Here is a 14,429-nt window from a genome sequence, read left to right as displayed (position 1 = left end):
GTGGGGAAGGAGCTGGAGAGGGAGCGCCCCAACTCGGTTCCCAGCACGGGACAGGAGCTCGGGCGGCAGAAGCCAGGGCGGGGCGCCCGAGGTAGCGCCCGGAGCGGAGAGGTGGAGCGGGTGGGCCGAAGTGGGTGCGGAAGGCAGGACCCCCAAACCATCGTCCCCGCGGGGCTGGAGTGGCCGGGCGGCCGGGAGAGTGGCCGGGCGGGCGCTCGCTCACCGATCCGGGCGGCCGGCACTGTCCTCCGTCCGGGGGCTGCGGGCGGGCGCGGGCGGTGGCCAGGAGGGCGGCGAGCAGCGGCCCTGCCAGGGCGGCGTGCATCCTGCCGGGCCTGCGGGGCGCGGGGGACCGTCCTGGGAGGCGCCCCCTCGGCGGGGCAGGCAGCCCCCGGCTGGGCACAGAGGTTCCTCCGCAGCGCGGGGCTCCGGACGCGGGATGCCGGGAGCCCTTTGGGGCGTGGCTGGATGTCCCTGCCGGACCCGGGGGTCCCTTTGGGGCGGGGCTCCGCCTGCTGTAAGAGGGGGATCCTCTGGGGCGGGGCCCCCTCACCGGGGCGCGCCGCCCGCTTGGACGAGCCCCGGGGCTGTGAGAGCGCGCCGGGGTCCCGGGACGCGCGGAGGTCCCGGAGCTGCGTCGCGGTCCAGGGGTGCACGGTGTTCCCGGAGCAGTACCGGGACGGCGGGCGCGCGAGGACCCGGGGTTATGCTGGGGACCCGGGGCGCGCAAGGGTCCCAGGGGTGCGCGGTGCTCCAGGGGGCGCGCGGTGGGACAAGTGCGGCGGCGGGCGCGGCGGAGGCGGGGGTCGGGTCTGGGGCGCCCGGTGGCCCCCGAGCGGGGCTCAGAGGGGCGGCGGGCGGCCGTGCGGCCGCTGCCCGGGCTCCGCCATGCTGCTCCGCGGCCGGGAGGGAAGGAGAGAGGAGGGCGGGAGAGCGGCGCGGAGCCGGGCCGGGCTGGGGGCTGGGGCCGCCGGGGCGGGGGGAGGGGAGGACCCGGCGCGGGGGGCGGGGGGCCGGGGCCGCGCCGGGCCGGGCCGGGCCGCAGGGAGTCCGGGCGAGCTCTGCGCCCGGGCGCGGCGAGGCGGGGTCTGATGGGCATGGCAGGCGCTCGCTCGCTCCTCTCCTGTTCCCTCGCTCGCTCCCTCATACACACGCGCGGAGGGAGGCGAAGCCCGCAGCAGCCACTTCCCAACTTTCCAAACTTCCCAGCGCAACTTTTTCCTCTCCTCCCCTGCCCGCGCCTCCTCCTCGATCTCCCTCCCTCCTCCCTTCGCCAGCTCCGCTCCGGGCCGCAGCTTCCGCGCGCGGCCGCCAGAGGGCGCCTGGGCCGATAGCCGAAGGGCCAACTTCAATCCGCTCCGCTCTGGACTCCACTGGCCCGGGGAGAGGCAAACGTGGGCACATGGACCAGACAGGTCCTGGAGCCGTAAACAGCTAGAGAGTAGACGGACAAGACGGGGTCGGCGCTCCCAGACTGGCTCTTGGAAGGCAGCACTCAGAGGAAATCCCCGGAAGCTGGTATCTACAACTTTGTATCATACCCCTGTTCCCAGTGCTGGCACGTGATTAGTAGGTGTTCTGCGGACACTAGTTGCATTAAAACAGAACAACAAAACGATCTTCCTCAAAATTTCCTCAGACTTAAACCGTTTAAACAGCTTTCTCCATCTATATCTTTGTACCACACAGGATCCTGGTGAGGGGTCCTGCAAGGGTGAGTATCAATATCCCAGTTCCTTAGACCTTAAAAGTTGAAAGAGCCCTTAAAACCAGCCTCCTTCAGTTCTGGAGAGGCAAATGAAAAGGCCAAGAGGCAAGACCCAAGCCTCTGGATGGTTTCCAGCCAAGAGGGAAACTGAGTCATGGGCACCACTGCTTACTTATGTTAAGAAGAGTTCACTGACTCTTTCTAGCCTGAGGATAGAAACTGGAGGAAGAATGAGGTGAAGTTGTCAGAGCCCTCAGCCTATGGAGGAGGGTAGATGGGGAGAAACATGCAAACAGGTAATTAAAATATGGACGGTAAGTGCCAGGAGAGGCAGAAGCTCAGAGAAATGGGAACAGAGAGAAAAGTGTCCTCATTCAGCCTCAGGGCTCAGGGAAGACTCCTGGGAGTGGTCTTGAAGGGTAAGTCAGGGGTAGCTGAGTAAAGGAGCAGGTGGGAGAGCACGGGTACCTGCAGGGGACTGCTAGCAGTTAGGCATGGCTGGAGCAAAAACCCAGTGGTAAGAACTTAAGTTGTGTCCTTTGGCCAGGTGTTGTACTCGGTACATACTGCTGCTGCTGCTAAGTCGCTTCAGTCGTGTCCGACTCTGTGCGACCCCATAGACGGCTGCCCACCAGGCTCCCCTGCCCCTGGGATTCTCCAGGCAAGAACACTGGAGTGGGTTGCCATTTCCTTCTCCAGTGCATGAAGGAGAAAAGAGAAAGTGAAGTCGTTCAGTCGTGTCTGACTCTTAGCGACCCCATGGACTGCAGCCTACCAGGCTCCTCCGTCTATGGGATTTTCCAGGCAAGAGTACTGGAGTGGGGTGCCATTGCCTTCCCCTTGGTATGTACTAGGTGATGGGGAATCATTGCAAGACTTGAAGTAGAAGGTGGCTGGGGCCGATATGCTTTTAGGAAGCCTGGAGTGGAGGGGTCAAGCTGAAGGTAGACAGATCATTGGATAGAAGGGGAGTGAGTGGAGAGGGCCCCAGACTCCTGGCTCTCCCATGCCTCCCACAGCTTCAGGCAGCAGTGAGAGCAGCTGGAGAATGGCCAGTCTAGAAGCTGAGCAGGGAAGACCCACTGGGCTGCAGGGGCTGAAAAGTTTCTGGAGCTCAGGACCTGGATATTTGGTGGGGAACCGAGAGGGTAAGGAGGGGCTGCCAGAAACTTCCAGGCTGACTCACCTGAGATTGTCATTTCTGAAGGTCAGAAATAATGACGGTGGGCAGTTTCATCTTGTTCCACCTGCTGGGTGTCAAAGCCGCCTCGACTCTTTTCTGTGCACACCTCTGGTGACAGATGCAGATCAGGCCAAAGGGTCCGGACGGTGTGAGAGAACAGCGAGGCTCCGTGCTTCCCACACACAGAGCTCTGAGACCTGCAGCTGTGACCAAAGAGGCCTTAAAAGAGCCTCCACTCCTCGGGGCTCCAAAACTCCCTGCAAAGTCAGCACTCCCTGCGGCGAGGATGAGGTGAAAAGCCTGGGGAGTGGGAGGAGGATTTAATTCCACTGAGAGTGCGTGTGATGGTCTTCACAGGGACCTAGAGCACAAGTTGTAGGTAACAAAGGACATGATGAAATTCAAAGGAACCCATGTAGTTGAAGTGATGGTGCACGTGACTATGTGTATGAGTTTTTAAAATGTTCCGGGAATGTTTTGCTAAAATTATGAACGTTTCATTGGCTAATTATCATGAGAGCCAGTTATGACTTCCTCCTCCATGGTCCTTTACTGTGGCTGTGTGACCAGGTCAAAACAATCAACTTCTCTGTGCCTTTCTTGCTTCACCCCATTTCTTGCCCTCACTATTTTTCTGAGTCAGGGTGTACAATAACACTTGAGGATCCTCACCGGTATGTATGGTTACTGATACTATTACGAGATGCAAGAAGAAGCAAGTTTTTCCACTCCTAGGTACCTAGCCAAGAAAACAGAAAGCACCTGTTCTCACAAAAACTTGTACACAAATGTTGATAGTAGCACTATTCAAAATAGCTAAAAGGGAGAACTAACCCAAATGTCCGTTAACTGATGAGTGGCTGTACCAAATGTGGTCGGGTCATACAACGGAATACTATTTGGCCATAAAAAAGAATGAAGTGGTGATACATGCTGCAGTATGGCTCAATCTTGAAAAGATTATGCTAAATAGAAGAAGCCAGTCACAAAAAGGCATATATATAATATGATCCCACTTATATGAAATGTCCAGAACAGGCATGTATATAGAGGCAGAGAGTCCATTGGTGGTTGCTTCAGCCAAGGAGGAATGCAGAGATGGAGGTCGGTGGGGAGAAAGGACCGTGGTTAAAGCGAGCTGTATTTCTTTGGAAAATAATGAAACTATTCTAAAATAGATTGTTGTGATGGTTGCACAACTCTGTGAGTATACTAAAAAACCCAGTATATTGTATAGTTTAAATGGGTGAATTGTATGGTATGTGAGTTATTTCCATAAACTTGTTACTCCCAAAGAAGAACAAACTAGTTTGAGGCCCCGGGAGAGGGTGGTCCCCAAGAATAGGGATTTCTGTGTTTTCAAACAGTTTTTTCCCCCACCTGGTATATGGTGAGCATATGAGCTATCTTTAAAGTCCTAGAGATTCCACAGGCTTCTGCTAACCTCTCCCTGAGTGGCTTCAGGTGGTGGAGCTGTCCTGGCTAGACCTCAGTTGCCCAGTCATCAAGATGAACAGCACAGGGATCAGAGACCTTTAAGGGTCTTCTGTGCCCAACACTTGAGTCCAGAGGTCCATGCCACTGCCTGCCCAGGGACCTGTAGGTAGGATGGGAAGGGGCACAGGGCTCAGGAGGCAGGCAGTGGACTCAGATGCCTGCCTTCTCTCCCCGGTCATATCCGGCCCACTTTCCTTTGATTGCATTTTAATTGAGTTGTTCAATCAGGTGGGTACCAGGAATCTGAAGGCTGTAGCAGCTGAGGCAGAAACAGAAGCCTTGTAGCGGAACTAAACCAACAAAGTCTGCCTCTTGAGCAGATCCAGGAGCCCCAATCCTGTTGAAGGGCGCCTCTCAGGCAGGGAGGCCAGGGGCTCCCCTGCTGGGCTGGACCAAAGGAGAAGCTTTGCTCTGAGCCAGAGGGCTGCCCTCTCGTCCAGCCATAGCCTTGGTCGTGGGCCACACTGGTATTTTCCAGTGGATGTGGCATGGCCTGACTCCCAGCTCCAGCTCTGTCTCAGATGTGCCCTACTTCTACCCACGCCCAAGCTCTGTCTTCCCCAGTCTTTTAAAAAATATTTTTATTTATTTGGGTGAGCCAAGTCTTAGTTGCAGCATGTGCAGTATGTGGGATCTAGTTCCCTGACCAGGGGTAGAACCCGGGCCTCAGACACAGGGAGCACAGAGTCTTAGCCACTGGACCACCAGGAAAGTGCCCTTACCCTGGTCTTAGTGGGTTGGAAGTTAATCGTTGAAGGTCATGATGTCCTTGGGAGATGGGAAAGACAGAAAGAGGATTCTGAGACCATGCGGGGATCAGTAGTGCTCGATACACTAGAGTGGTAGAAAGAACCAGAAAAAAGGCAGAGGCTGAGATAATTCCAAAAGTGTGTTCATTCTCTCACAGGAGTGGGGAAATGCACACCACAGAAGTGCAACCGAGGAGCAGGCTCACCAGATTAGATGGTGTTCGTTAAAAACAGAAAGTTCTGCTAGATCTGGCCCAGTGGGGGAGCAGGACACAGGAATCAGCCCAGAGTCCTGTCCTCAGGGAGCTTGCCACCCAGGGAGGGAGACAGAGGTACCCACAAATGGCACTTTGCGAAACAGATGGGGGCTGAGGGAGAGCAGCAACCTTAGGAGAGAAGAAAGTCAGGCTTAGGAGGGAGGAGGCCAGCAAAGGTCTTGCTGAGAAGATGATGTTTGAGTTGATCTCTAAGGATGAGCAGTATTTGGACAGGGAGTGTGAGGAATGCAAGGTCATTTCAGACAGTGGGAACAGTGTGCGCAAAGGCAAGGAGGTATAAGTGTTTGGCTTACTGGGAATGCCATAAGCTAGAACTTGAGAACCATTGGGGAGGATCAGAAATAAGACTGCACCGGGAAGGGCCATGTATGACCTTGGAAAGCCGTTCATCTTGCCCTTCAGAGGATGCGATCGTCTTGGGCTGTTCTCCATAAATTGTGCTAACTGAGGGTAGTGAACATGTCAGGTTCCTGAAGCGATGCATTCACAGCCTTTTGTGTGCAGCCATCAGTGATGGAAGAAAAATGATCTGCATTGACTGTGTTAACTCACAAATAGTTATGGGTCCTCATGTCTGCAGGCATGAAGGAATACAGTCCTGACCTCTGGCTACTTGCAATTGTTGAACAACACAAAAATTATTCAGGTGACTAGTTAAAATGCATTTCAGTGCCAGGTGAATCATGTAGTAATCGTAAAAGTTCAGGAAAAGCCAGTGAGAACTGGAAGGTCATGGGTATTAAACCAGGAGGCATGGGATTTGCATTCAGCTGTAGAGGAAAATGGGATTTAAATAGGTGAAAAGAGCCTTGTTTGCAACCCAGTTAAGGGGGATGATGAAAGCGAAGAGGCAGAGGAGGGTCAGGGGCTAGGACATTCTGGCTGAAGAAGAGGGGTGATGTTGAGAATGGGTTGTAGCGGGGATGGGGTGATATGGACCAGGTCTCTGCAAGTGAAGGGGGAGTAAGAGCTGGGGATTATCGTAGACCAGTTATGTGCCAGACTCTTCATCTAAAGCGGGGGACCCCAGGCTCCAGAATCTGGTAATCTGAGGCGGAGCTGAGTGATAATAATGGCAGTAAAGTGCACAATAAATGCAGTGTGCTTGACTCATCTCAAAACCATCCCTCTGATCCAGGTCCATGGAAAAATTGTCTTCCACGAAACTGGTCCCTGGTGCCAAAAAAGTTGGGGACCACTGATCTAAAGGATCTCAGCAACACTGTGGGACAAGTATTTTTACCTCCATTTTAAAGACAAGGAAACTGAGTCTCAGAGGAGACATATGACGTATTCAAGTAACACAGCTGATAATTTGAAGTTCTAGACTGCCTGGTTCTTGCTGCTGAACCACTCCCTTCCTTTAAGACGCCCGTGGGAAGGTAGTGGAAGGTGTTTGAGCCAGACTGGGTGCATCTGTGAACACACACACACGGTCACTGGGGGACACATTCACACCACACGTGGCACATCCTCAGCTGTCTCCTGATCTCATTAGGACAGTGGGACATTTGTCATCTAGGAAACCTTTGCCTTTCTCTTTAGCCCGAGCCATCTGAGGCTCTAGCCCTCCATTTAGGCATTAGTAGAAGTATGGAAAGGGAGAAGAGAAATGTGATGCTTGAAACAAAATACCCCATCGAGCTGACCACTAAATAGCACTTAGACCCCAAGTATACACACAGCTGCTTTATGTAATGAAGGCTGTGGACCATGTTCCTGGATATAAAATAACAAACCACATATAACGTTTTACATAGCTGTGTAATTAGCACAGATCTGTGAGTGTGTGAGCCGACCAGGGTGAGGGAAGGCGGGCTCAAGCCCCTAGTGCAGTGAGCTGGAAGGAAGAACATGTGCTGTTGGACCAAGAAGATGGGGCTTTGAATCCTTGCTGCCCACGTGGCAGCACTAAGGCCTTGGGCAATTTATTTAAACTCTGCGAACTTCCAGTTTCATATCTGTCAATAGGTGTAAAAGTATATGCCTTATTGCAAATGGTTTGACCCTTCTTGCCCCTAGAGGAACATTTGGCAATATCTGAAGATATTTTTGGTTATCATAATTGGGAAGGTGCCACTGGCATCTAGTAGGCAGAGCCTGGGGTGCTGTTAAACATCCTCAAGTGCACAGGATGGTCTTCCCGTGGCCAGTGGTTAAGAACCCACCTGTCAATCCCTGAGTCGGGAAGATCCCCTGCAGAAGGAAATGACAATCCACTCCAATATTCTTGCCTGGGAAATCCCATGGATAGAGGAGCCTGGTGGGCTACGGTCCTTAGGGGGTTACAAAGAGCTGGACATGACCAAGCAACTAGATGACAACAAAAAATTACATCTAAAAATTTCAATTAATAATTCCTGGCAAAGGCTGAATCACAGCAGTTTGAGAAATGCTGATTGTCTGAACCCTGATGATTCGAACAGTGGCGATTCAGACGTTAGCTCCTGAGCGTGCATGGGTGATTTGGTCATGACTGCATTTTTTATTGCACTTAAACACATATAACAAAATTCACCATCTTTTAGTACATGGTTCTAGAGCAGTAAGTACAGATGACCCTTAAACAATGTAGAGCTTAGGGGTGCCACCCCTCTAGGCAGTTGAAAATCTGAGTATAATATCGGTTTTTATCCATGGCTCCACATTCAGGGATCCAGCCAACCGCAGATCATGTGGTTTTACAGTATTGACTACGGAAAAGTCCTGCATATAGGTGGATCTGAGCAGTTCAAATCCCCATTGTTCGGTGGTCATAGTGTTGTGCAACCAGTCTCCAGAACTCTTTTCCTCTTGGCAAAACAGAAACTCTGTATCCATTAAAGGGCAACTCCATTCTTCCCTCCCTCCAGCCTTTGTCAGCTGACATTCTACTTTGTCTCTCTGAATTTGATTATGCTAGATACCTAGGGCTTCCCTGGTTGCTCAGCTGGTAAAGAATCCGCCTATAATGCAGGAGACTGGTTTGATTCCTGGGCAGGGAAGATCCTCTGCAGAAGGGATAGGCTACCCACTCCAGTATTCTTGGGCTTTCCTGGTGGCTCAGACAGTAATGAATCCACCTGCAATGCAGGAGATCTAGGTTTGATCCCTGGGTTGGGAAGATCCCCTGGAGGAGGGCATGGCAACCACTCAAGTATTCTTGCCTGGAGAATCCCTTGTGGACCTGGCGGACTACCAAGGTGTCCATGGGGTCGCAAAGAGTCCCACATGACTGAGCAACTAAACACAGCAGTACAGATTAGGAAATTGGAGCCCCAGACTTGATCAGAATCCCCCAGCCAGTCCATGGCAGAGCCAGGTTTGAACCATGGCAGGGTGACCCCAGAGGCTGACACAAGCTGAACAAAATTCATGTACCGGCTCCAGCACCTGGAGCATGGCAAGGATGGCGACTCCTATAAAGAGGGAAAGAGGATCTGGCCATCCGTTACTGTGACATATGTGCTGAGAGTCGAATCGATGCTAAAGCGCTGGTGAACAAGATAGGCAGAGATCTACCCACAATGGCCTTACTTTCTAGCTCATGAAGAAAAGCGATAAAGAAGTAACCGAGGCCAGTGGGAGAGAGTGTGCCTCGTGGATGCTGAGGAGTCTGCTGTGAGAGGAGCTGAGGGAGGAGCATTCCCAGCAGAGGGACCACCATTCACAAAGCCCAGAGGGAGGGCCCACTTCAGTGTGCTCAGGAAACAAGGCTCCAGCAAAGCTTGCCTGCACCAGGGGGAGATTCTAAGAGAGCGCATCAGGGAGGTGGGAGGGGCCAGGCGAAGGAAGGGTTTGAAGGTCAAAGTAAGGAGTTGGAATTCCAGCTTGACTAAGAAACCGCGTGTGTGTGTGCGTGTGTGTGTGTGTGTGTGTGTGTGTGTGTGTGTGTGTGTGTGTGTGTGAATTGATCAGTCATGTCTGAGTGTGTCAGTTGCAACCCTGTGGACTGGAGCCCGCTAGGCTCCTCCATCCATGGGATTTTCCAGGTAAGAATACAGGAGTGGGTTGCCGTTCTCTTCACCAGGGGAACTTCCTGACCCAGGGGTTGAACCCAGATCTCCTGCATTGCAGGCATTCCCACCAAGGAAGCCCAAGAAACCATAGGAGGCCTTTAAAGAAAGCAACACAATCTGATCTACATTTTTATAAATTTATTTATTTTAATTGGAGGTTAATTACTTTACAATATTGTATTGGTTTTGCCATACATCAACATGAATCAGCCACAGGTATACACGTGTTCCCCATCCTGAACCCCCTCCCCCTCCTCCCTCCCCATACCATCCCTCTGGGTCGTCTCTGTGCACCAGCTCCAAGCATCCAGTATCATGCGTCAAACCTGGACTGGCGATTCGTTTCATATATGATGTTATACATGTTTCAGTGCCATTCTCCCAAATCATCCCACCCTCTCCCTCTCCCACCAACGCATATATATGGAATTTAGAAAGATGGTAACGATAACCCTGTATGCGAGACAGCAAAAGAGACACAGATGTATAGAACAGTCTTTTGGACTCTGATCTACATTTTTAAAAGCTGGTTTAGACGCGCTTTTGAAAGCTAGTGAGGGGGGCTCCCAGAGCGAGAAGGGCTCCGTGGAGGAGTCCTTGAGAAGCACTAGAGCAGGTAAGAGGCTTGAGATCCAGAGATAATGGAGGGTCCCATCCTTGTAGGTTGTTTCCTCTGTTATTACAGGAGCGTGGGCAGCAAGCGTGTGAATGTTTTAAGTAGTTCAGAAAGCTGTTCTGAAATACTTCTTCCTCAGAAATATCAGTGCCTTGTCGTGGGCCACTGGTCAGCCCCTAGCCCTGGATGCTGATCCAGACTGAGTTCTGGCCCCTTGACTGGATATCTAACCCTTTGTTCATGAGGGAGACCCTGGGAATGATCATGGATGACTCAATGTAACCCATCTCTACAGCTGAAAAGACCACTGGAAACAAAGTAGTTGATATTCCGCAACCAGGAGGGATCAATAGATGAAGGCTGCCTTAAGACAGTATCCAGAAGTGGCATCCCCAGGACTTGAGAGGAGAGGGTTGTGAAGAGTAGAGCCATTTTTGAGGAGTGTCTTAATAGGAGGATAGCTAAGAGACTGGGGCTTCGTAGGTGGTTCAGCAGTAAAGTGGTTCTGCCTGCAATGCATGAGATGCAGGTTCGATGCCTGGGTTGGGAGGATCCCCTAGAGAAGGAAATGACAACTCACTCCAGCTTTCTTGCCTGGGAAATCCCATGGATAGAGGAGCCACAGTCCATGAGGTAGCAAAGAGTTTGATACGACTTAACAACTAAGTAACAAAAACAACAAGCCAAGAGGCCTTTCAAAATGGGTCAAAGGTTGGACTTCATTAGAATGAGAGGCCCAGACTGACCTAAGATGTTACTGAGATTGTCAACAAGGACTCAAGCGGAGTGAAGAGTGGGTTAAGTGGGGTTACTGATGGTCAAGTAAACCTAGGAACACCGAGTGACTTGCAGCTTTTCCCTTTTTTGTGGGTCCTTGTAGGACTAATGTTGCTTGTGCAAATAGGCTTATACATTTATATGGTAATTAAGAGTTTATAACTCTTAATTATATGCCGTATAAGAAGAGGCTTCACAACTCCTAGCCTAATCCCTGAGACCTCAATTTCCTCATCTGTGAAATAAGAACAATAGCAACACATAGCACACAGGTGTGTTGTGGGGATCAAGCTGTTGGATGTGAAAGTGCTTTGTGTACTGTCAAGGGCATGGATGTTACTTTTATGATGATTATTAATTATATTGATAGCAAGAGTCTTCTAAAATATCTCCTCTCCTTTGATAAATGCTTTCATGCTCTTCTAAGAAGTTATGAAAGAGCGTGAGTCATCTGTGACACAGATGCCTTTTGGAAGAGGTCATGAGTATCCACGGAAGAGTGGCACCCAGAGCCACTGCACTGAGCCTTTGGGCGGGTGGGGCCTTGCGCAAGGGCACTCTGCTGAGGGGGTTAGTGGGCAGTGAAATCCAGGGGCAAGGGGCTGCATCTATGTTTGATTCCACAAGGCACAATTCAGGCTGGCAGTGGCTCTGATAACACCGGCCTGCAAACTTCCTCAAATATTTAATGCTTGCCTTACTCCTTAGAAGAAAAGTTATGACAAACCTAGATAGCATATTCAAAAGCAGAGACATTACTTTGCCAACAAAGGTCCGTCTAGTCAAGGCTATGGTTTTTCCAGTGGTCATGTATGGATGTGAGAGTTGGACTGTGAAGAAGGCTGAGTGTAGAAGAATTGATGCTTTTGAACTGTGGTGTTGGAGAAGACTCTTGAGAGTCCCTTGGACTGCAAGGAGATCCAACCAGTCCATTCTGAAGGAGATCAGCCCTGGGTGCTCTTTGGAAGGACTGATGCTAAAGCGGAAGCTCCAGTACTTTGGCCACCTGATGCAAAGAGTTGACTCATTGGAAAAGACTCTGATGCTGGGCGGGATTGGGGGCAAGAGGAAAAGGGGATGACAGGAAAAGGGGATGACAGTCGGATGGCATCACCAACTCGATGGACATGGGTTTGGGTGGACTCCGGGAGTTGGTGATGGACAGGGAGACCTGGCGTGCTGCGATTCATGGGGTCGCAAAGCGACTGAACTGAACTGACCTTTGTTATTGTTGTTCAGTCACTAAGTTGTGTCCAGCTCTTTGCAATCCCATGGACTTCAGCACACCAGGCTCCCCATCCTCCACCGTCTCCCAGAGTTTGCTCAGGTCAATGTCCGTTGAGTTGGTTGTGCTATTTAACCATCTCATCCTGTGCTTCCCCCTTCCCTTTATGCCCTTAGTCTTTCCCAGTGAATCAGCTCTTTGCATCAGGTGGCCAAAGTGTTGGAGCTTTAGCTTTAGCATCATTCCTTCCAGTGAATATTCAGGGTTGATTTCCTTTAGGATTGACTGGTTTGATTTCCTTGAAGTCCAAGGAGACGCTCACGAATCTTCTCCAGCACCACGGTTTAAAAGCATCAATTCTTTGGCTCTCAGCATTCTTTATGGTCCAACTCTCACATCTGTACATGACCACTGAAAAAACCGTAGCTTTGACTATATGGACCTTTGTCAGCAAAGTGAGGCTTCTGTTTTTTAATATGCTGTCTAGGTTGGTCACAGCTTTTCTTTCAAGGAGCAAGCATCTTTTAATTTCATGGCTGCAGTCACCATCTGTAGTGATTTTGTGACAGTGAAAGTCTCTCAGTTGTGTCTGACTTTCTGCAACCCCATGGAATATACATTCCATGGATTTCTCCAGGCCAGATTACTGGAGTGGGTAGCGGTTCCATTTTCCAGGGGATCTTCCCAACCCAGGGGTCGAACCCAGGTCTCCTGCATTTCAGGTGGATTTTTTACCAGCTGAGCCACCAGGGAAACCCAAGAATACTGGAGTGGGTAGCCTATCCCTTCTCCAGTGAATCTTCCTGACCCAGAAATCGAACCAGGGTCTCCTGCATTGCTGATGCTGCTGCTGCTAAGTCACTTCTGTCATGTCCGACTCTGTGCGACCCCATAGACGGCAGCCCATCAGGCTGCCCGGTCCCTGGGATTCTCCAGGCAAGAACACTGGAGTGGGTTGCCATTTCCTTCTCCAATCCATGAAAGTGAAAAGTGAGAAGTGAAAGTGAAGTCGCTCAGTCGTGCCCGACTCTTAGCGACCCCACAGACTGCAGCCTACCAGGCTCCTCCGTCCATGGGATTTTCCAGGCAAGAGTAATGGAGTGGGTTGCCACATGGATTCTTTACCAGCTGAGCTACTGGGGAAGCCCACAGTGATTTTGGAGCCCAAGAAAATAAAGTCTGTCACTGTTTCTATTGTTTCCTCATCTATTTGCTATGAAGGGATGGGACCAGATGCCATGATCTTGGTTTTCTGAATGTTGAGTTTTAAGCCAGCTTTTTCACTCTCCTCTTTCAGTTTCATCAAGAGGCCCTTTAGTTCCTCTTCACTTTCTGCCATAAGGGTGGTGTCATCTGCATTTCTGAGGTTATTGATATTTCTCCCAGCAATCTTGATTGCAGCTTGTGCTTCATCCAGCCTGGCATTTTGCATGATGTACTCTGCATAAGAGTTAAATAAGTAGTGTGACAATATACAGCCTTGACATACTCCTTTCCCAATTAGGAACTGGTCTGTTTCTCTAACTGTTAGAACTGTCTGTCTGTTAAAACTGTCTGGTTCTAACTGTTGTTTCTTGACCTGCATACAGGTTTTGCAAGAGGCAGGTAAGGTGGCCTGGTATTCCAACATCTTGAAGAATTTTCCACAGCTTGTTGTGACCCATACATTCAAAAGCTTTAGTGTAGTCAATGAAGCAGAAGTAGATGTTTTTCTGGAATTCTTTTGCTTTTTCTTTGATCCAACAGATGTCGGCAATTTGATCTCTGGTTCCTCTGCCTTTTTGAAATCCAACTTGAACATGAAGTCCTTGGTTCACGTACTGCTGAAACCTAGCTTGGAGAATTCTGAGCATTACTTCGCTAGTGTGTGAGATGAGTGCAATTGTGTGATAGTTTGAACATTTTTTGGCATTGTCTTTCTTTGGGATTGGAATGAAAACTGACCTTTTCCAGTCCTGTGGCCACTGCTGAATTTTCTAAATTTGTTGCCATATTGAGTACAGCACTTTCACAGCATCATCTTTTAGGATGTGAAATATCTCAGCTGTAATTCCATCACTTCCACTAGCTTTGTTCATAGTGATGATTCCTAAAGCCCACCTGACTTCACATTCCAGGATGTCTGGCTCTAGGTGTGTTATCATGCCATCGTGATTATCTGGGTCGTGAAGATCTTTTTTGTACAGTTCTGTGTATTCTTGCCACCTCTTCTTAATATCTTCTGCTTCTGTTAGGTCCATACCATTTCTGTCCTTTATTGTGCCCATCTTTGCATGAAATGTTCCCTTGGTATTTCTAATTTTCCTGAAGGTATCTCTAGTCTTTTCCATTCTATTGTTTTCCTCTATTTCTTTACATTGATCACTTAGGAAGGGTTTCTTATTTCTCCTTGCTATTC

At 50.4% G+C, this 14,429-nt stretch overlaps 1 protein-coding gene across 1 annotated transcript in view; it reads right to left on the bottom strand.

Annotated features, from left to right (window-relative positions):
* Positions 1-325, bottom strand: part of TRABD2B (TraB domain containing 2B) — a 232,687-nt gene extending 232,362 nt beyond the window's left edge. Inside the window, exon 1 of the mRNA XM_068966341.1 lies at positions 224-325. Within this exon, the coding sequence (XP_068822442.1) occupies positions 224-325 (102 nt within the window). The remainder of the gene's footprint in view (positions 1-223) is intronic.
* Between the last annotated feature and the right edge of the window lie 14,104 nt (positions 326-14,429).

The sequence above is a fragment of the Capricornis sumatraensis genome, chromosome 2 (assembly GCF_032405125.1).
Source record: "Capricornis sumatraensis isolate serow.1 chromosome 2, serow.2, whole genome shotgun sequence".
In the NCBI taxonomy this organism is placed as follows: domain Eukaryota; kingdom Metazoa; phylum Chordata; class Mammalia; order Artiodactyla; family Bovidae; genus Capricornis; species Capricornis sumatraensis.
The sequence above is the reverse complement of the archived record's forward strand: the minus strand, read 5'-3'. Positions and strand labels throughout refer to the sequence as shown.